Below are 23,283 nucleotides of genomic sequence, written 5' to 3' on the forward strand. Positions count from 1 at the left end.
TGGCGAACCAGAGCAGCACACGGAAACGCCGTTTACCTTCCCGCAAGAGTGGTACCTGTTTATCTACTTGTACTTTGACGTGCTTTCGAACTGTTAAGTTGGCAGGAGCAGGGACCGAGCAACGGGAGCTCACCCCATCGTGGGGATTCAAACCACCGACCTTCTGATTGGCAAGTCCTAGGCTCTGTGATTTAACCCACAGTGCCACCATGTCCTATGCCACCTAATCGGTCAGTAAATCAGCACCTGTAAAAAGAGTTCCTTAATACCATGACAAATACTTTGTATGTTCAGCAGAGGAGAATAAAAACAAAAATGGGGATTTGAAACAAATTTTGGGGGAGATGCTCTTCTATTAGCTGCCTTCTCCCTCCCTACTATAGTTTCTAACTGCTGATTCACATAATGCACACTGGAGAGTTCATCTGATGTCTATCACTCAGTGATACACAGCTAAAAATATACATACAGCAGGATGATATGGGAATAAGTTGAAGAATCCTGAAATGGTAGAATGGACTGTGTGTCTCATACACACACACACACAGAGAGAGAGAGAGAGAGAGAGAGAGAGAGAGAGAATAGTAGCCCATTCCAGTTCAGCTAATTAAAAGCCATGATAATTAAAGCACATCCTTAGTACTTTCCCCCCTAAGTGCACCAAATATTATTGTCTTGATAACACATTTTCTAAAGGTTCACAATTTGCCTTGGCACAATTACAAAAGGCAATTTCCTGGGCCTTTGCAAGTCTGTTTTGAGTGAGAGAAATGCAGGTTTAAATGGCTGCTGTTTTTCATTAAAAGGAAAACTCTTGTGTTTTGATTCTATAACAAACAAATGAATGAGACATGAAAAAAAATTGTTGTGTTTTTAATTAAAAACACAAGGATGTTTCTCATTATTTCCTGTTGGGTGGTATCTTGGTTCTTCATGTTTGCCTTGTTTTTAGATGAGGCAACTCTCTAACTTTGTGCTCATGTCTCACAAGTTCACTAGAGGGCAAACTACACATTACTCTTCAGCCATGTGTAATGATGGCCCTGTGGCCTCCTTCAGTGCTGCAAAGTAAGTCCAGAACACAAGTGGGGATACAAGCATTGGTGAGGGAGGGGAAAGTTTAGGGCTGTAAACAGTTAAGCACTTGCTTCACTCCGGTCGCTTCTCTGATGCCTGTCACCCCTGCTAGGAAGAATACACCATTAGTGCTTCATTACACAGACATGGCTATATTGTATTGTGTCATTTGTTCTTCAGATGAATGCACTTTTGCTTGGCCTTCATCTTAGCAGCATGCAAGGCATTAGCTTTCCCCACTGTGCATGTGAGAAATATTTTTAAACTTCTGTTAAATTTAATAGAATGGATCTCTAAAAAAGGCAGTATTGCTAAGCAAAATTGCCAGACCTAAATGTGGCTTCTGAAACTAGAAACCGAAGGAAAGTTTGACAGCTAAAACTTTTGACAGACACTAGTCAAAAAGGGATCTCTGCCTGAATGTACACAATCGCTAAGATCTCCCTTCTGTAGCTCCACCTTTATATCTCTGAAGACATTTAATCTAGGACAAGTCCCCAAAGCATCTTAAATAGAAGATAATTGGTCCCAAACTGAAAATCAAATATAAATAATTTGTGAATATTATTAAAAGAATAAGGATAAGTTCCACTATCATTTCCACATTCTTTAATATTTATTTTGAAATAAATTCAAACACAAGAAAATGGAGACTTGAATATGTTGTTGTCTAGAAATAGAGTGAAGTCTGTTTAGAAAATACTGATTCCATTTCATTCCAAAGTGCAAAATGAAAACAGAAGTGATAATTGCAAGAGAAATATGATTCAATGGCACATTGAGTTTGCCAGTTGAATGTTTATTATTCTAACCTAAGTTATTTTTTTGACCATTGGGTGTTTACAGTCTTCAGCCTAACTTGTCTGTGTCTATTCCAATTAAATAAATGTGTTCTCACACAACAGTGATGCATCTTTTGAAAAATTTGGTTGCTAATCATAGAGAACATTTGCCACATCTTCTTATTAAAGGAAACGTGATTGGTCGCAGGTTATGGATATAATAAGTTAAATCATCATGCTTATGTTATAATGGATCCTCTTGCTGCCTGTTTTAGTGGTTTAGACAGTAGGTATCAAATTTCTCTGAGACATTCTATTCTTTTACTTGTTGGTTGATCTCAAGATTGGTCTTGTCAGGTGCTAGAGGGCTCAGACTATGTTAAAACTTTAGAGACACTGGAAACAGCCCAATTGATTGAAATTATATGAAGGGAAAATGGGGAAGGGAACTGTTCACATCAATATCACTAATGGATAAGTGAAAACCATGTATTGTCCATTAGATGAATACTGTGATTCTGTATTACTGGGTAGAACTTGTTTCTGTAACAACTCTATATAAGTGAAAGATAAAGGAAAGTAGAACCTTAAGTTGACTATCCAATTTTTCCTATCCACCACCATCCCATTTCCAGACCAAGTCAAGGACAGATGACAACTTGAGACAGCCCCATGGTTGTCATAGAGGGCATGAAGTCCTGAGCCAGAACATGGATGTTGAAATCAACCAGAGCTATCATTCTTGATTCCTCCAGCACACTCCTGAGATTACTTCCACCAGCTCAGTCAGAGAAGCTACTGGGCATCAGGGTAGATGGTACACTAGTAACAGCCCTCCCTAGCAGCGCTGTGGCTATTGGAAGGCTAGCTGGGTTTTTTTGCCCTAGGTGAAGCCTCCAGAGGGGCACCATTGAGGCTCCCAACCTGTGTGTGTGTGTGTGCGCGCGCAAATGTGCATGGAGGTCTTTGGCCAATCACCAGGTGCAGGCCCTCACAGCCAGCTTCAAGATAGGGGTTTCCTGGTGATGGAGATGGAAGTTGATGGATCTCAGCTACACTCCACTCCCATACAGGCCCTTGCAACCTCTCTTGGTGTTGCTCAAAAGTATCTGAGTAAGCGCAGCGCACTCACCCAAGTCTCAGAAAAACACACCCAGATCAGCACCCAGGATGAGTGAAGTCTTGTTGTGTACTGCTCTGGTGTTAAGCAACAGCACACAAGAGACTAGTGGCTTGCTAAGTGTCTTTGTAGCAACAGGGACAATTTGATTTCACAATCTGCAACGAATGTATATAGCAGAATCACCAAACACAGGAAATGAGGGCTAGGATCATTTTCTAAGCCCTTTTTTCCAGTCCTTTTATCTAAGTGGAAAGATACCAAAGTGGGTAGAGAGTTCTTGTACAAGCAGAACATTGCCAAAGAGGCCAACAGAGGTAAATGGTAGCTACAAAGAAGTGAACCTTGATAATCAGGCACAGTCTCAGAAAAGTACAAAGGTGAGCGTGCAGCTGCCGTGGCAAAGAACAGATAGTTAACGTGATTTGAGCAGCTGGAAATAGGAAGTGGAAAGAGGGGATAAGGGAGATAGAAAAGGCATGTAAACAAAGTTGAAAGGCACTGAGTAAACTTGCTTAAAAGGAAGAGAGTGAAATTTTGATAAGAATATTAAGTGACTGTGCCAGTGTTCCAGCATTGATGAGATGTTCTGCAATTTCAGTTATTTATTTTCCTTATTAGGAAAGGACACGTTGGAAGATACAGCTTTTCTTTTTACACAATGAATCATTTTGCAGAACCATAGAAACAATTGAAAGATTTGTCTCCTTCCATGGGGCAGAATTATTTGCAATAGTTTAGAATGGGGCTGCCTGAGCTGGGCTATTGAGTAAAGAAAAAATGTGGTAATGGAAACACAAATGCAAAAATGGGCATCAGTAGACAAGAAGTGTGGTAGGTTCCTGATAGCTCTTCATCAGGAACAATATTTTAGCTGTCTAATGAAGTAGTGCTGAATTTCTCAACCGATGGGGTAACTCTTACAGAAAGCCTCATACATATGCTAACAGAGGAGACAAAAATTCTATTGTTAACCAGCAATATATTTGCAGCGCTGATTTGCTGCAGGGTACATTAGCAAAAAAACTGAAGTGTTGAAAGCAGGGTTGTCGTCGTTTTTACAATCAAGCAATATATAAACTGTCTGGAGTAAATATCGAGAAAAAACAAGGATCTTTACCCCTACATTAGTAGCATAAACGCTGCAATGCAGACTGTAAATTCCAAGCTGGTACTTCTGCTAATAATGACTATTTGGTGGTGGCGTGTTTTAAAGTTAATGTCTGCAGCCCTACTCAAAGCTTGCACAACACAACTTCAGCCATAGCAGAAGTGGACAATCAGTAATGTCTTAGGCAGGAACAAAAGATCAAGTCCGAAGTGAATGCAGAAAAAGTAAGCTATTAACTGAAATTAATATGTATCTAAATAACCAAATCTGCTACAAACAAAGTATGGGAGCTATGTAGGGTTTTTCTCCTTTTTTGTAGTGGGACGGGAAGGAGGCCAGGATTCTATGATACTTGCAGCTGGTTGGGACATAATTTATTCTCCAACAGGCCACTTCTTAAAATTATACTTTGATCCTAAAACATTTCACTGGGCTTTATTTCAATCCTGTTTTAATTGAGCCAATAAACAGTGTATGACTTTTATTGGTTATAATTCTGAGCCACCATTTCACTCTCAAGTTTACTTGCTTGTTGGTTCTTCTCCGATGAAGCCTCAGTTCCTCCTATAGTGACCAGCCAAGGATTTTCTATGGCGTCTCTGCTTATTTTGACCTTAAGCAAGTAATGCATCTTGACTTTAGGTTCCCGTGTATATAGATGGAAATAATATTGGTTGACAAGGGGTTGTAGCGCATGATTAAGAACGTGATTAAGAATATTTTTCAGGTTTTTATTTTAGTGAATGTCTATTTTAAATTCTCTGCAACTGTGGAATTTTAGCTGAAATTGTTAAAGTCACCCCCCCAGCTGTACCCTGTGAGAAGCATTGAAGAACAGTATGATGTGTCTGACTGAAGGTGAGAGTTAAATTGATACCCTGTCCTTTTCCAAGAAGGGGACTTATAACATGAGAGCATAAGTAATTTATTTAACTCTCGCCTTCAGAACAGTTTCTTAACTTGAAACTGTTCTTAACCTGAGGTACCACTTTAGCTAATGGGGCCTCCCGCTGCTGCTGCATGATTTCTGTTCTCATCCTGAAGCAGAGTTTTTAACCCAAGGTACTATTTCTGGGTTAGTGGAGTCTGTAACCTGAAGCGTCTATAACCCGAGGTACCACTGTACTGGGAAAGAACTGGGCCATGTTCTGTTCACGGGTCAGGAACCTGTGACCCCTCCATATGCTGTTGGATTCCCAACTCCCATCTGCTCCACCTAGCATGGCTAATGGTCAAGGGTGAATGGAGTTGTAGTGCAAGAACATTGGGGGGGACGACACAGGTTTCCAATACCTGATCTGCTCCCTCCTGCACAACAGCTCTTTGTTAGATGGGAATCCATATTTGGAGTCTGTAGATCTCTCACGGTACCCCAACCAGGCACCCAAACATTGCCTTCCATGCTTTGCAAAGAAGTACAAGCTACCTCCACCAAGAGCATTCTGCAGGTTGTGAGGGTGGACATTACCCTTGCCTACTATGATCTTATATACATGGGCATTTAATTCTGAATTTGTTTAGGAACTGTCCATGTAAGGAACTGTTTGTTTGTTTGTTTGATTGATTGATTCATTCATTCATTCATTCCTGTCTCTTACTGTCCTATGAGAGGTGTGAGCAATCTTTTGCCCTCCAGATATTGCTGAATGACAACCTCCATCATCCAATGCTTGCTGTGGCTGATGAGAGTTGTAATTCACCCCTGACCTATGCTCTTGTCAGATCAGTTACCCCAGAGTGGCTAAGAAAGACAGAGAGACAGAACTCATTACCTCTAGGAGAAGTGAAATGGCTCTCTTTCCTGCCAACCACCCTGCTATTCTAGGTGCTTATCTTCACTGATAACATAGTTTGAGAGCTAGTGAATAGTTAATAATGAATATATACTGATACAGATTGGCTGTTTAGAAATAATCTGAGCCTTTTGGGGGAGGCCATATGAAAAACTTAAATAACACAATCCCCAACTCAACACCAGTAGCAAATGTAGAACCCTGGGTTCTTATAGTAAAACTCTGCAACTGTTCTTTGGCTGCCTAGGTCATATTGTTTGGGGGGGTATTCCAAGGGTATTATGGAGGCTCCCTTCTTCATTTCTTGAGGAGGGATGCATATTGTGAAACATACTGTGCAACACATCTGTCATCTCATGATAGAAGACCATCAGCCACCAATATATTTTCTTTCAGGAGAAGGAGCTCATTGGCAGTAAGATCCCTGCAGAGGCAATGAAGGATTCTTTACACTGGCAGAATAGTCAAGTAGCAAGTGTTTTCTGACCACAGCTATGCCATGGTGTTGAGTGATGACTTTTATTCCTCTCCAACTCACGTAATCGCAAGAATGCTGCTGTTATGTAGCATATTGCTTCCTAAGGTTTGCTTGGCTGCTTCTCTTTGGCAGTTATGAATTATATAAACTGTAAGTGCTTAACTACAAACAGAGGATTTTCCAGGTGGGTGATCTGGTTTTAGAAAGAAAAGACCAGCAGTCACTAAAATAATACGTTTTCTTGGAGACAGGCTACATGTTCAGACAAATCACATGGCGCAGCCCTTGGGTCATACCCCTTCAGAAAGCAGGTGGGGGAATTGCATGACTGAATAAAAAAATCTCCAAGTTTATGCTCTAATCCTGGGCAATCTAGTTTCTATAGGCAAGGAGTCGTGTGTGTGTGTGTGTGTGTGTGTGTGTGTGTGTCTGTGTGTCTGTGTGTGTTATGTTTGGGTTCCCCCCTGTCATGGAGAAACATTCAAATATCATGCATTATGAAGTGGTGCAGTCCCAGACAAACTGCATTACCTGATTATTTTGAATATGTACTCCTTCCCTTAGATAAGGATGGGGGGCAGGATTCAGTGTCTTTTATATATTTACTGAGTTTTATTTCATGTACAATACCTTTATATATAGCTAATACAATTTAAAAAATAATTTTGAGACTTTTAAAAGAGCTGGATACTCAATAGGCAGCAGAGATGCCACTTGTGCCAATATTAATACTTGTTAATACTTTAGAAATGTAGTAACTTCTGGAATCATATCTTTCCCCCTTCAGTAGAGCGATGTGATACTGTGAAAGTTGCAGCCTAACCAAGGTGATGTGCCAACCCAAACTACCTTTGGCTGATATTCCCTGGGGCCTTTCATCACCACCCCACTGTTACATAACCAACTGTTTGACTTCTTGCACAGAGGTGTGAGTTTTGCTATTACTTTAGCCTCCCTAGGTAGGTGATGCCTTTCAGTCCATAAGATCCACAAAATTTCCAGATTCATAAAACACAGCACTTATTTTCTGAATGCCTGAAAATGAAAACACTGAGCTGTTCTGGTGTTTTGTTTCTTCTCAAGAAAATGTGTACCATATGTTAAGCAAACTCAAACACATTTTATTTAATGTTTTATTAGATCCAAAAAAACCCCCAAAAGCCCCACCCTGAGTGAATGGATGATTTATTCTGAAAAAGCTCAAATACCACACGGTTTTTAAAATGCACACAGGAAGGCGGGGTGGGAAATCACACATTTAGAACAGTTCTTTACCACACTTAATTGGGATCACATAAGAACATGAGCAATGCCACCCCCACAGCCAAAGTTTTATACAAATACCATACAAGTACTGCTGAGGGCATGTGAGGCAATGATAAAGGAGAATGCCTCTGAGCATATGCAGAGTCTGCCCTTGACTACTGAGGAACTCCTCCAACATATATGTCTCAAGATACGACTAAGATCAAGAAGACAAGACAGGAGACTTGTATTCAAGGTCAAATGAAATGGTTCCATATGTTGTGAACTGCCCTGTGATCTTCGGATGAAGGGCGGTATCCAGATCTAATCAGTCAATCAATCAATCAAGTTCAAATTGTGCATAATGATTAAAAGTATACCTTCCTAGCTGTGAGCTGTGTGGTTCCAGAGACCAAGGTATGGATGAGGAGGTCCCCAGTTAGAACCTAACCAATGTGATGAACTCACTAGGTGGCCTTGGGTCACTCATGGGGAGCTTGAAGCCCTCCAGGTATTGCTGGACTATGGTTTCCACCATCCTTGATGGTTGGCCATTCTGGTGATTGGCCATTCTCTTACTTTTGAAGTGCTTTGATCATCTGGAGCCACCCTATTGAACAATGGTGGTGATATTGACTTAATTTTACGGTGCTGTGACAAAAGATCATTTAGATAATGTATAAGATGTGTTTTGAGCTGTTAGAAATAGGGTTACTATTGAGGGTATTTGGCGAGCCAACATGGCCGTGATGTGGGATTGAGGTGATCATTCTGTGATACTATGGCAGAAGACAATGCTGTATTGTAACTTTTGGAAGAAGAAGAAGAAGAAGAAGAAGAAGAAGAAGAAGAAGAAGAAGAAGAAGAAGAAGAAGAAGAAGAAGAAGAAAGATTGTTGTTCTCAGTAGGCTCAAGACCTAGCTCCTCACCTTGTTAAAATTGCAGCCGAATCCTATGCATGTTTACTCAGATGCAATATTATCAAAATATTCAGTGTGGCTTCATCTCAGGCGTAGGAGTGCAGCTTTAATCACAAAATGTTGCTCTAGCAGTAATGGGATGTACATAAGTCAAGTCACAGACCTCTGATAGAAGTCATAATATAAATAAATAAAACCCCTGGGTCAAACCTAAAGCAGCCTTCCTCAACTTGGTGGCCTCCAGGTGCCTAGGACTACAGCTGCCATCCATCCCAGCTTGTTTGGTCCATGGTCAGGGAGGATAGGAGTTCTCTCCCTAAACATCTGAAGGGCACCAGGTTGGGGAAGACTGGCCTAAGGAAGGGGAGATCTGTTTCACATGGTGCTTTCTCCTACTTCTTTGCATGTGAAGCCTGCCTGGTATGATTTCGCTGCCTATCCTTTTTGTTTAACATGCATTCAAAAGATTTACATCTCTCATTATTGCTTTAATTGAAACTGCGTGTCATATTCCCTTTTGCATTTATATTTTTTATTGCATCATACTATGTTTGGCAAGATTTCCTCTCGGTTGAATATGTTTGCTGGTACTTCAAGTAGGTCTTAACTTCTGTCACAGTCTTGACAATTAAACATAAATTGTATAGGTTTTGCAGATAAATGTAGATCATAACTCGTTTTGTTTTCAAGTAAGTTTACTTGAAGTTCTTAAGCGTGTTGATTTTTAGTCCAAAGGGCAAAAGCGTTCCAGCAACTGTAACAAGTTTGTAGCTTAAAGATATACCTCCTGCCAACCTAGCAGTTCGAAAGCACGTCAAAGTGCAAGTAGATAAATAGGTACCACTCCTGCAGGAAGGTAAATGGCATTTCTGTGTGCTGCTCTGGTTTGCCAAAGGCGGCTTGGTCATGCTGGCCACATGACCCGGAAGCTGTATGCCGGCTCCCTCGGCCAATAAAGCAAGATGAGCGCCGCAACCCCAGAGTAGGCCACAACTGGACCTAATGGTCAGGGGTCCCTTTACCTTTACCTTATTAGCATGAAGCATCATGACACATGAACACTGTTGTAAGAACATGCGAGTTTGTAGGCTGTAACAACAATTTGTATCAAGCTCCCTTCTAATCTCCTTTTACACATCCAAGGCACAGTCCACAAATGTCACTCTTGCACATCTTTGCTAATTTGCGATTCTTCTGTTTGTTTTGAGGGATTTTATTTATTAAAAAGAAGAAGATTTGTTCAACAGAGGTTTGTGCTCCAGAGAAGTCTTCTGCTTTGGGCCTCTTGTTTTCCTGCTCAGAGCAGGCTTATGAGCAAGTGTCACTTTAAAACCAATTTTAGCCCACTTTAAACCTGGAATATTTTTCTGTTGTACACATCCACTGCCCTTTGTCGGCTTCTTTGATCTTTCCTGCCATCTTCACCAATCTAGAGCCAGTTAAAAGCCTTCAGAAGACAAGCGTAATAGTCTCATGGAGATTGCACCACTTTACAATGCCAAGAGAGAGTTTCATATATGACTCTTGTCCAACAACAAAGAAGCCAGTACATTAGAGGGAAGCTTAGACTAGAATCTTTCCAATAAGCCAGTGCCCTACATGTGGGAAGCTTCTTGCATGGTAATCCATTCCGTGCAATACAGCTTAAAGTGGTAGAGTCCTACCACACATTTCTTTTGAAGGTTTGCTTTGGGTCTAAGTACATACAGTGTCAGCCATCCAGGCAAGGACCCCATCACTTTTGGACCGTATCTGGCATGCTGTTGAGAACTAATTAAATGTAAAAAGTAAGCTCCACAGTCCGTTAATGAGTTTACTGAAAGTATTCACAAATTTGATAATAGTTCTTCAGGAATAGGATACATTCACTTTTAATGAAAGGAACTAAAAGCAGAAAGAAGCTTCAGCTTAAAGCTGTTTGTTTTGCCTTGACTACCTCAAACAAACTGCTAAACACAACTTCCAAAGTTTCATTTTCTCTTTGAAGTAAACTGCCAAATTACTGTTCAATCCAGTGTTCAGTGTTTCTTCATCTCACTGGCAAGAGAGTTGTGCAGCTGCTGCAACTGAACTCATTCAGCGAGTACTGTGACTCAAGTCATCCTATTTATTTAATATGAGCAGAGGTGGAAGGAAGGCAATTATGATGTGGCTATTTCAAAGCCTGTCACGAACACGCCAAAAAGAACCACTGTATAAACCCAAACTCTGCATTTAAAACAAAAACGAAAAAACAGAGCAACATTTTGATTATTGGTCCTGCTTGTCAGGTAATTCAATGTTGTTTCAAAAATTCAATATACATCTTTAGTTCAGCTCAATGATACTTTATATGCTAATGTATGTTGTTGGTTTTCAGTCAGTCTTGTGGAAGCCAGTATCTTTTATGAGTGATTGTGTCAGCTGGTGAAAGGGATGCTCAGAGCTATACATCTCACCACCTTCCTTACACAATGGAATGGCACCCCAGTAGTTATTGAGCAAGATAATGTATTGTGTTTGAGAAACAATTATTTCTACATTCAACATGCTAATTTGGTACAAACTTCTATGCTGCTACATGTTAAAATGTTCAGATTAATTAGTACATGAGATGATTTGCCCCATTTGAGTTTGTGAAATGTTTTAGCACTCGACTTCAGAATGCAGTGGTACTCAACTATATTTCGTTTAGTTGGTCAGTTTTATCCATTCCAACCCCCGTTCAAATAATAACGTGTCCTAAACCTACTGGAGTCTCTTCTCCTAATCAGTGAAATGGGAATAAGCATTGCAGTTTGCATAGCTAGATTGCCTCCATTGCTTTAGAGCCTGGATAGCTCAGCTGGTTAGAGTGTGGTGCTAATAATGCCAAGGTTGCAGGTTCGATCCCTGTTTGGGGCAGCTGTATATTTCTGCATTTCAAAGGGTTGGACTAGATGATGCTCAGGACCCCTTCCAACGCTACAGTTCTATGGTTCTATTACACATAAAAAGGAAACGCCCGCTTTTCCAGATCAAAGGGGTGAGGAACCTTTATCTCATCCATTCCTTGTGGGCCAAGTTTTGAATGGCATGTTCTTAATCAGCCTTACTTGTCCAAAGAGGAAGGGGGAAAGTTGCATAGGCCTTCCTTTTGTTCTGAAAAGCAACAACTCTGTCAGACCGTAGTCGGTTTGAATGCATTTTATTTCAAAGTTTTGCTCTGAATATCTGAGACTGATGAAGAACTGACTACAGCAAAGCTGACTTCCAGCATGCCTGTCAGATCCTAAATGTAAGGCCTGAGGATTGTAGTCTACAAGCCAAACCTTTTCTTTTTCTCTTCTCTGGGAATGACCATGTAGGCAGGAAAGGATGAAGCGTTCACAGGCAGGATACAGCCCTGTTGCTTTCCCCAAAAACAGTTATGCCAGTAAGAGTCATATTTCAATTGCTTTGTATTTCCATGGCATTATTCACTCTCACCTGTAGAGAAAGACACCACAAACTCTCCAAGATGCCCAACAAGTTTTGTCAAAATAGCTTGAATTCTCATGGAATATTGAATCTTAGCATAAGTTTTGAGGTCACCAAAGGAAGCCTCTATTCATATGACCTTTAAAAACGATTTGATGTTTTAAAAAGGAAGGGAAACCTTCCTTAAGAGAGGGCTTTTGCTTTTATTCATTTATATTTTGAAAGCATTGTGAGGACAGTAGGACAATTTATTTATTTTTTTGGCTCAGTTGCCATATTAATATGATTGGGAATTGAAGGAGCATCAAGGAGTGTCTTGTAGGGTTTTTTTTTTCCCCCTGCTAGGGAGATGTCTTTAAAATACTGTGTTGGCTATCATTAGGTCATTCGCTATTTTAGCTTTATTTAGCTTTATTACTCTACTGAAGGATACTTAATAGCACTGGAAAGCAGTCCCAAAATATCCAGGATGCAAAGGGGGGGAAAACAACACATACAATAAAACCGTTCTTGTAACTCTTCTATATATTTAAAAGGGGATACGTTGTAATAGAAAAAAATATGCACTCCATCTTTGCTATGAGAAGGATGGAAGAAAAAACAGCATGTGGGCCAGGCCTTGAAAAAAGAACAGATTCAGTGCTGAGTGAGTAGGAGCAGGAAGTGACTGCACATGGGTTTTGGGAGACTATAGCTGCAATAATTTATTCAGTTTTTATGTCTTAGTTTTTGGTGGGAGAGACACAACATGTGTAAAAAGCTCAAGTTGGCATCTTTGACACCATTCTGCAGCCGTTATTTAAGACTCTGAAAACAAGTTGAAGTTGACCATTTCAGTTCTAAACAACTTGAGATAACCACTTACCGTATTTTTTGCTCTGTAAGACTCACTTTTTCCCTCCTAAAAAGTAAGGGGAAATGTGTGTGCGTCTTATGGAGTGAATGCAGGCTGCGCGGCTATCCCAGAAGCCAGAACAGCAAGAGGGATTGCTGCTTTCACTGCGCAGTGATCCCTCTTGCTGTTCTGGCTTCCGAGATTCAGAATATTTTTTTCTTGCTTTCCTCCTCCAAAAACTAGGTGTGTCTTGTGGTCTGGTGCGTCTTATAGAGCAAAAATACGGTAATTGAAAGTAGAGAAGGAGACAACCTTGATTAGTCATGTGAGAGTGCTCAGGGATCCTTCAGTTTAATGGAACACAACACAATTGTTTTCTTGTATATCTACACACCCTGCATATAGATTTGATGAATGTGGAGTTCAGACTGGGAAAAGTAGGCTGTGACAGCTCCCAACTATGTGACCTCCTATTAGCTATGTAAATGCTCATATATTTGGTTTCAGATGACTTCTATACGGCAGGAATATGAAACCAAACTCAAAGGTCTGATGCCAGCATCTGTGAGACAAGAACTTGAAGACACAATTATTTCGCTAAAATCTCAGGTAAAATCTGAAACGTCCCTCTCTTTGTAAGACTGGAACTGTGCACATCCTGACATTTGATGGTTCCAAGAATTGTCAATATATTTAATGGCACACAGCATCCCAGTTTGGCCAGCAGTTGTACATAGTCCTAGTTTCGGTTTATTTTCCAAACTGTTTTTCACCCAGAATGGCTGATACTGTGGCTGAGTCATTACTGCTGTATATGCAGTAGAATCATATGGGAAGAAGTCAAATTATCCCTTTGGGGGTTCATTAAAAATTCCCTAAAAGATAGAGCATGGTGACTGTTCCTTAATCATGTATTCATTGAACAGGTAGGTTGATTTTTACAATGCTGCTATGTTTTCCACCATGAGGACCCAATTGAGAAAGACAATGGCACACTTCTGCAGTAGGACATTACTGACACACAAAAATGGGACTTGTGCTCTCTGGTTCATTTTACCTATTTATTACTATGTTTATATTGCACCTTTCCTACGAGGAGTTCAGGGTGCAATGTGATGCTCTCCTACACCCCGTTTGACCCTCACAACAACCCTGCGAAGTAGGTTAGACTGAGACGCTGTGAGTGGCCCAAGATCAATCGGTGAGCTTCATGGCTGAGTGGGGATTTGAACCCTGGTCTGACCCTCTAACCCAGGGTTTCTTAAACTTGGGTCTCCAGTTGTTGTTGGACTACAACTCCCATCATCCCTAACTAGTAGAACCAGTGTTCAGGGATGATGGGGACTGTCATCCAAAAAACAGCTGTAGACCCAAGTTTGGAAAACTTTGCTCTAACCCAATGACAGGGAACCTGCAACCCTCCATATGTTGTTGGACTCCCAACTCCCATCATCCCTGAGCATTGGCCATGCTAGGTGGAGCTTATGGGAGTTGAGATCCAACAATATCTGAAGGCCATGGGATAGCCATCCCTGCTCCAACCATGGCACGACAGGGATTGCCTCTGTGTATCTATAGGAGCGTCTCCACCCCCATTGTTCAGCCCGGACACTGAGGTCCAGCACCCATGGCCTTCTGGTGGTTCCCTCCCTGCAGGAAGTGAGGCTACAGGGAACCAGACAGAGGGCCAGTAGAGGTGCCCTCCCATCAGATGTCAAGAAAATAAACAAATATCTGACTTTTAGAAGACATCTGAAGGCAGCCCTGTTTTGGGAAGTTTTTAAGGATCGATGTTTTATTGTGTTTTTAATATTCTATTGGGAGCTGCCCAGAGTGGCTGGGGAAACCAAGACAGATGGGCAGGGTATGAATTTATTCTTATTCTTATTATTGTATGTGAGTGCAGGCAGGGTGTAGGGATCAGAAGAATAAGAAGGGTGTAGAATAAAAAGGCACAGAGTGGCTGAATACAGTTCAGCTTGGCTGTACTTTTCTGTCCACTGCTGAGTGTACAACAAGCATTCCGATACTATGATACACTCATTCATTTTGGAGCAGGATCCTTTAGGAGCCATTTTCACTCTACTTGGAGAAACTTGAAATACTTTGCTGCTCTCACATTCCTTTAATTCCAGAGCTTTTCAGGGGAAGATCAAAAGGTTAAAATGGATTATGAGTTCCCACTGAATGAGGAGAGGAAACCTTTAATTTAAAAAATATTAAAAAATCATTTTTCCACGTATTTATTTGGTAAAATACTAGTTTGAAACGAGTTATTTTTTTGCTATAATTTCTGGCACATAAGACATTGGATGAAACACCACTAACTTTGAAGACAGGAGGAGCCCCGTTAGAAAGAAGCTTGCTGTTAATTTTGCTTTTAGCCTCTGTTTATAAATGCATAAGAGAAATAAAAATGGAACATTATATGGGATATCTGTGACCGAAAAGTTCTGTGTTCCCCCTTGCCAATCATGACAGGAGTTTTATAATTTCTAGAGGGAATGTCATGTTAGTAGCAAAAACGTGGCACCTTAAAGACCAACAAATTTATCATGGCATAAACCGCTATGGGCTACAGTCCATGGAAACTTACACTGTAATAAATTTGTCTCAGTACAATCCTAACCATGTCTCAGAAATGGAGTTAGGATTGCAGCCTTGGTTCCAGAAGACTCTTAGGAGCTTTTGCTTGTGAGAACAAATTACTATTGGAATTCACTGCAAAATAAATAAATATTTACTTACTTAACTTAATAAATTTCTATACTTCCCTTCATCCAAGGATCACAGGGTGGTTTACTATATATATATATATATATATATATATATATATATATATATAGTAAACCACCCTGTGATCCTTGGATGAAGGGAAGTATAGAAATATATATATATATATATATATATATATATATATATACACAACAACAAAAATTTTTGTTGTAACAACAACAAAAATGACACACACACACACACACACACACACACATATATATATATATGAGTTAAGAATTTAACTAGGAAACCTATTTCAAGTTAATAAGTGTGCTTATCTAATAATTTTGCCAGTACAAAACATTGAAGAGGTGACAACTGGAAAAATCTGCAGCTTCCCCTGTAGTGAAGTTTGGAGTTGTTTGGTTTCTTTTTCCTTTTTCTTTTTTTAATGAAATCTGATTTCCACCTGCAGGGCTTTTGTGAGTATACACAGCATTTCAAAGGAGCAAAAGTCACTCCAGACTCCTAATAGTGGGTGTTAATGCAGAAAAAGCCTAGCTGGCAGCTGCCTGCTCAGTGAAATACAGTAGCCAGCTACAGACTGCTCAGTAAGCAGGGCTCCCTTCTGAAGCACAGGTGTCCTCTCCTTTGAAATTGCTGAAATTCCTGCTTCAAAAACATCAGACAGAAAGCAGTGGAATCCTTGCACCTGTCAGGGTTATTAATTGTTCCAGAGGAATGAGAGGGCTTGGCTGGGTAAAAGTACCAACCAGGCAGCTTTAACAATGAACAAATAGGAAACATTCACTTCTCAAACAAAGCTTTGCTTATGTTTAAAATATGTTGGCCTCCTTCTCCTCCTCCCTTCTGAGACTCTCAGTGTATTCTTTGTGTCCTGTCCTAGCATGGCACCAGTGCCCTGTGATAGTATGCTTAGGATTTTACCTCTCTGGTGAGGACAGTCTGATCCTTTTTCTTTCTTTTTCCAAAAGGAGAATCAAAAGCAAAGGATTTTAATATTGTCTGCGATGTGTCATTGTTAACACTGAAATGGCAGAACATGGGAGTCTTGTACCCAGGCTTAGTTCCTAAACCCCTGAGTTCTTGTAAGCATCTATTAAGGCTGAAGTTTTTAAAAGTACACCACTCCCGACCGACATGTTCTTTCAAGGTGTTGCGCAGTTCTAGACTATATGTATGAATGTGGGTCACGGAAGGTGTTTCCAGATCATGTAATTTGCTGGATTGCATTCCGGCTGCCTCCCTTGCTAGCGCAATGCACAGTAGCCACCAGCAAATAGATAATAAATGCAGATAAACCGAATTTAAATAATGAAGGTAAATGAATGGACACCTCTGGGAAACCACAACCATTGTACATCGGTCTTCTGTCAGCTGGGAGCCCCTTTGTCATGACAGCTGTGTTTTCCAGGTGAATTTTCTGCAGAAAAGAGCATCCATCCTGCAAGAGGAACTGAGCACATACCGTACCAGGAGGTAAGCTGATACTTCCTCTTCAGGCTGTAACACTTCGCACCTGGCATTGCAGAGCTGCAAAGTGTAGTGAGAAGGACTCCGGCGCCTTGGCAAGTTTGAAAGCAGCTTACTGTTCAGTAAACAAAACGACTTTGGGAAGCTACGCCCCTCCCGTAACCCCCGTGCTTAGCGTTCTAGCAAGATGAGAACTTGCAGGTGCCTTGCAAGCCTGGGCCTCGCCTTGGCATTCATCGTGAGATGGTGGCTCAACACACAGCTGCTGTTCTGTTGGAGGTGCCGCCGCCACCGCCACCGCCTTCGAAGGCGATGCAGTTTGTAATATTGCAGATTGTATCTTCAAAGCACCGGATCTTCACCCACTTAGCTTTACTTAGACATTCACACCATTGTGAATAAATAGCCACAGATGTTGCAACAGCAACTGCACCTTTGGGAAGGGTGATTCACATGGGTGATTAAGTGAAAGGGACCTTCCAGGTGATGTCACTGAAAGTTTTCACACTGATAGTCTCACTGATCACCCCTTATTTCTTCAGGGCAGGATATGCAAATAGGGTTTTAATTGAAACTGTGTGTATGGAAGATGTAAGACTGTAACATGAAAGCAGGGATATCTCAGATTTCTCAACAAGCTTCTCCATAGACCTTGGCCTTGTTTAATTTCAACAGATAGCAACAATGAGAGCTAAACTTATGTGTGAGATTCTGGCTCAGTTTGAGCCTTGTGCTGGAACATTTTGTCCTTGTTCTGACCCTTCCCACCTCCCTTCTTTGTGTACCACGATTGAAGACTTCCTCTGTTAATTAGCCATAGTTTTCCCCAGTATGTCTGAACGGAGTAACTATGGTTGCCAAAACCAGAATAGGCCATGATCAGAAACCAGCTTCATGTCTTCAAATCCTGCCATGTTCTGGTCCTCATAACCATTGAGAGCAAGCAGTCGCCTACACTGTTTCCATTTTGGCACCTGTTAAAAACATTCCTGTTTAGACAAGCCTTACCCAGATGCTAAGAAAGTTGAGGCAGTTTTAATGTGTTTTAGTATTTTTATTTTTGTATGTTTTAAAGCAGAGCTGTAATTTTTCTTGATTTTTTTTGTTTTATCTTTTGGTAAACCGCTTTGAGCTCTTTTACAATCCAGCAGTGTACAAATTTTATGAAACAAACAAACAAATATTTCCCAGTTCCTGCATACTAATTTGAAGCTATGGCTACTTGACCCAGAAGTCCTGAATGCTGGGCCACTGCTTTGCCTTTTGGAAAAGCAGAATTAGAGAGCGAAGGAAGAAATAATATGTAAGTTACTTTATAAAGCACTGTAGAGGTGGGGACATCACTCAGTGGAGTGGTTTGCCTGCACACAATATATATTCTGCGTGGAGAATCCATGTCTTATGAGCTTAGGTAACAAAAAAATTATCTCGCCATCCACCATCCAGCATGTTGTACCTGCAGGTCTGTTCCCACATGCACAGAAAATAATAAGGGGCTCAGTGATGATGCATTGCAGATAGCACGTCTGAGAGGACTGACTATTCATACCAAAGATGAAAGTACAGCAAGCATTTCTCATTGTACAAGTTGGTTGAGGTCCCAAGAGCATTGTCTAAAGCAGTGTTTCCCAAAGTGGGCAATACCATGCCCTGTGTGCAGTTGGGGGGCACTAAATAAAAATAAGGGGGCGGTAGAAGCATAAAGAAAGAAGAGAGGAGGAGAAAACAATTGAAAAACAGTTCATACATGTTCCATCTGTTGTGTAATGATGCTTACTGCCAGGTTGGGCTCTGTTGCGGGGGGACGACAACGCCACCCCTGGATCCAACTGGAGGCGAGAGGTTTTTCTGGGCTTTGGTGATCCCAGGCCCAGGAAGCTTGTCTGGCTATTTGACCAATGGCAGACAGGCCGCAAATCCAGCCCTGCCCCTTCATTTAAAGAAGGTCGATTTCCAGGGGGTGCTAAGTATATATCCCCCCCCCCAAAAAAGTGGGCAATAGGCCAAATAAGTTTGGGAACCTTTGGTTAAAGCATCACCACCTATAAGGGCTTGAACCCATTTTCACTTCTATCTGCATTGCATCTCTTTACAATGGCTTGTATCTGGTTAGTGGCTACATTTTGATCCAGCAAGTAGTATCCCCTAATAGAGAAGTGGTTTTACTGGTGCCCCTGGTCCCCCAAACAGACTTCGGGGAGGGGGGGAGTGGCAAAAGTTCCTCGCTCCTTGTTCCTTTAGTGGACAGCTTCTGTTGGAGCAGCAGCACTAGATAAATTAGATTCTGTCCATTGTCTTAAATGCCAGTCCTGCTGGTCTCCCAACACTTAGGACCAGCTTTTCAAAGCATTAGGGTCCATAGAGAAGAAGGTCCTCAAATGCCCCTTTGTGCACATGGCTTTTTAAGATCCCACTCGTTACCTTTTTGCATGCAGGTTCCAAATTGACTATTAAAGCCCTTCAAAGCACTACCTCTTAGTGAGGGCTCTGGCCCCAGGAAGTAGGAAAGTGTTTGGTGTTTTCAGCATTGTCAGTAGTAAAGGGAACATTTGTGACTGATGAGAATGTTTTATTTCTTAGGTAACTGTTGGAGCTGACTGGTTTCTTCAGAGGACTTCTTTTCAGCAGGTTTGAAGATTTGGATCTTGTGAAACTAATCTGAAAGATCAGTGGTTGTTTTGTTAAATCAGACAATGTAATTAAGTTTCTGAAAGCACATCCTTCATTCATAACAGTATTTTAAGTTACCACTTATTTTAATTATTTTATCATTATATTACAAATTTTAAAGCTTTTGATATATTGGATATCTATATATGTCAATATACTTACTGAAAAACCTAATTTTGTTTGCTCATTTTGCTTTTGTTACTGGCTTCCTGCTGCAGTTTGTTCACTTTTACACATGCTAAAAATCACGTCCTTATTCGAATCATCATTATTATAGTGTCCAAAATATGTTAAAACATATATGGCATTATTTTCATGTTCACATGTTATGTAATATTAAAGTATTTTTTGTAGATTTTTGTTTCCACATTATTTCCATTATCAGTGACATATCATTTGCTGCAAGAATAGCTGCAATGATTCCTTTAATGTTTCTTATCGATAACTTCTTGTAAGATTTTGTATTTAGTAGAATACACTTTTGTGGCTATATGGAAAGACTATATAATTGTTCCTGTTCCTTAGCCTGGCTAATTGATTGAACAATAAGTGCTTTCACTAGGGATAATAAGAATCTCTCTTAGTCTGGAGTGCATAACTTCTAAATAAGTTGCTATAGCAAAACACTGTACAGTGGTACCTCGGGTTAAGTACTTAATTTGTTCCGGAGGTCCGTACTTAACCTGAAACTGTTCTTAACCTGAAGCACCACTTTAGCTAATGAGGCCTCCTGCTGCTGCCGCGCCGCTGGAGCACGATTTCTGTTCTCATCCTCAAGCAAAGTTCTTAACCTGAAGGAATATTTCTGGGTTAGCAGAGTCTGTAACCTGAAGTGTATGTGACCCAAGGTACCACTGTAAGTGTACTGTAGACTCTTGACAAGGAAACTTTTACACTGTTTTACAGTTACAGATGGGTAGCCGTGTTGGTCTGCCATAGTCGAAATAAAAAAATTCCTTCCTGTAGCACCTTAAAGACCAACTTAGTTGGTCTTACTGTTTTACAGGCGTTGGAAAAGTATTTCCCTACAATTCAGGTGTAAATGTTATATGCCTTGAGCAGTTCCTTTAACATTTAGCGTGGATTTCCTGATGGGTTTGGTAGGAAATCGAAGCTAGCAATATGATGCACTGATAGGGAAATTACAATGAATTGTTTACATCAAGAGTAGCCAATCTGTTGCCTTGCTGGACTGCAAAACGCGCCCACATCACCTTCCCTGTCACTGGCCATGTTGGCCCCAACAACATCTAGAGGGACCACACTGACACTCCTTGCTTTGGGCAGCATATTAGTAGTAGTAGTAGTAGTACAGTGGTACCTCGGGTTACATACGCTTCAGGTTACATATGCTTCAGGTTACAGACTCTGCTAACCCAGAAATAGTCCTTCATGTTAAGAATTTGCTTCAGGATGAGAACAGAAATTGTGCTCCGGCGGCACGGCAGCAGCAGGAGGCCCCATTAGCTAAAGTGGTCTTCAGGTTAAGAACAGTTTCAGGTTAAGTACGGACCTCCGGAACAAATTAAGTACTTAACCCGAGGTACCACTGTAGTAGTATTAGTATTTAAGGAAGCACATGCCTGGAGTGTGTTCCAACCTCCAAGTAAGGAAAGGCAGCATTTGGTGAAAAGTAAGCCATTTTCAACCAAAAGGTTTCAAAGCTAAATTCTTCTGTAAGTAACAATTTTTTTATACGAAACGTTATGTAAAAAGCCACCCTTGTTTTGTTTTTAACTTTTTCTTTTTTGAAATTAATAATAATAATTAAAAGCATGATCAACTGAGAGGAGCACACACATGTATTTGCCATTTATCCCTTTGAAATATGCAGAAGTAGTGATTAGGCAAGGATTGGGGCCCTTGTTTCATGTCTCTTAAAGCAAATACCACATGCTTGTGTGCCTTGCAACTAGAGCAACGTGGTGCTTAAGTCCAAAATGTTGCACAATGAACTATTTTGAAACATTAGATGATAGGTTAGAAATAATAATAATAGTTTTGTATAGGACTTCCAAGGTTCAAAGTGCTTCACAGGGACTCTGTCACTATTAATATTCCCCATTATGCAGATTGGAGTGGGGAAACCGAGGCTGAGAATGGGTTGCCTAAGGCCATCTAAGACCATGACAAAGGTGAGATTCAAGCCTACAATTTCTGATTGGTATGCTGTTTTGCTGCTTTCAGGGTATATATTATTCACTTTACTTTATGAAGAGTATCGTCATTCACCCAATTTCATGACCACAGTGCTCATGGGATGCCTGGGCCAGTGTGTCCCAAGCTAGGGTCTCCAGCTGTTGTTGGACTACAATTCCCATTATCCCTGATCACTGGTTTTGCTAGCCAGGGATGATGGGAGTTGTAGTCCAGAAACAGCTGGAGACCCATGTTTGGGGAAACCTGGCCTAGACCATGAGATCTGCTGCATCGAATGAAGCCTTCTCTCAGTTAACTCAGCCAGTAGTAGATCCCCAACAGATACGTTGATTCAGATATCACCAGATGCAAACTTTGTGATGACATCACACACTTATCCTGTATAAGGGGACTGCTCTGGGGGAAATAATCACATTGCTCAAAGCTTTGAATTGAGGCTGACCCTTACTAATGTGTAGACCTGGGCTTGCATTTGAAAGAGAACAGCACTTGCAGCAGCAAGTAACGGGGACATGTCTTTCTTGGGAATGTAATGGAGCAATATAAAACCGACTCTTTGCTCAGACTGAGCAAACGTCTGGGCCCTACAAAGAGGAGCTACTGTGGACACATAACTCTGTAAGTTGAACAAAGCCATAAAGCTAATAAGACATTTGGAAAAAATACTCGGGTGGTGGGATTTGGTGAGGCATGGGGCTTCCTGGGAGCACGTGCGTACAGAGACTAGTGAGTTTGTGAAGCATAGCAAAACTCTCACTGGCCGACGCAGGTAGGGGTAAAAGGATTCAGTAGGGACCCTGAAACTGGATGATACAGACTTGCCCTGTTTACAGAGGAATAAACTTGTGGCATGAAGACTTTTTAAAACACAGGTTGCTTCCAGGTTATTATCAGGCAGTTAGTAGTAGATGATAGGCTAATGGATATTTTCCAATACAAGACTATTTCCTTAAGACCTCTCTCTCCCTCTCTCTCTCTCTCTCTCTCTCTCTGTTTTTCTTCCTTCCTTTCTCTCTCGTACACATACGCACACACATACATTCCATACTACTCATTCATAATATTCCCTGGTCACAACACAGTCTGTTGGCACATTAAAATGCAATATAAATAGATTGTTGAGTTCTGTACAAAATGTTTTTTCTTTTCTTTCCTTAAAAATGTAATGGTCCAAACTATTTCATCAATATCTGTATTTTATTGAGGTGAAGTATTGTTTCCCAGATAGTCACTTTTCTTTTTGTTACCCAAGTAACACATATGTTTGTTTTCTTAGTTATAATACCCTTGCCCCTTTTTTGGCTGTGCATGATATAACGGTGCTTTAATTGTAACATGGTAGGTTCATTTATTTATTTTCTCCTGCAGCAGAGCTGTTGCGCTCTTGTTAGTTGTTCAGCTCTCTTATAAAAACAACTTCAGTGGTTCATGCTGTGTTCAGC

General features: G+C 40.8%; 1 protein-coding gene and 1 long non-coding RNA gene across 11 annotated transcripts in view; one reads left to right on the top strand and one right to left on the bottom strand.

Annotated features, from left to right (window-relative positions):
- The window catches only part of CEP112 (centrosomal protein 112), a 213,968-nt gene extending 193,932 nt beyond the window's left edge, over positions 1-20,036 (top strand). For 3 of the 5 annotated variants that reach the window (XM_080994465.1, XM_080994463.1, XM_080994466.1), the window contains 3 exons: positions 13,307-13,408; positions 16,953-17,017; positions 19,592-20,036. In XM_080994465.1, coding sequence (XP_080850591.1) covers positions 13,307-13,408; positions 16,953-17,017; positions 19,592-19,595 — 171 coding nt within the window. In that variant the 3' untranslated portion in view covers positions 19,596-20,036. Of the gene's footprint in view, positions 1-13,306; positions 13,409-16,952; positions 17,684-19,591 lie in introns of those variants that run through there. The other 2 variants (XM_080994464.1, XR_013982675.1) reach the window with 2 other exon arrangements.
- The window catches only part of LOC308471145, a 75,409-nt gene that overhangs the window by 30,197 nt on the left and 21,929 nt on the right, over positions 1-23,283 (bottom strand). Inside the window, exon 3 of one of the 6 annotated variants that reach the window (XR_013982710.1) lies at positions 13,415-15,520. The exons of 4 other annotated variants lie outside the window; for them this stretch is intronic. This is a non-coding gene — a long non-coding RNA (uncharacterized lncRNA). Of the gene's footprint in view, positions 1-13,414; positions 15,521-19,540; positions 19,670-23,283 lie in introns of those variants that run through there. One more of the 6 variants, XR_013982711.1, reaches the window with a different exon arrangement.

The sequence above is a fragment of the Podarcis pityusensis genome, assembly GCF_964106645.2.
Source record: "Podarcis pityusensis genome assembly, chromosome: 2".
NCBI classification, from domain to species: domain Eukaryota; kingdom Metazoa; phylum Chordata; class Lepidosauria; order Squamata; family Lacertidae; genus Podarcis; species Podarcis pityusensis.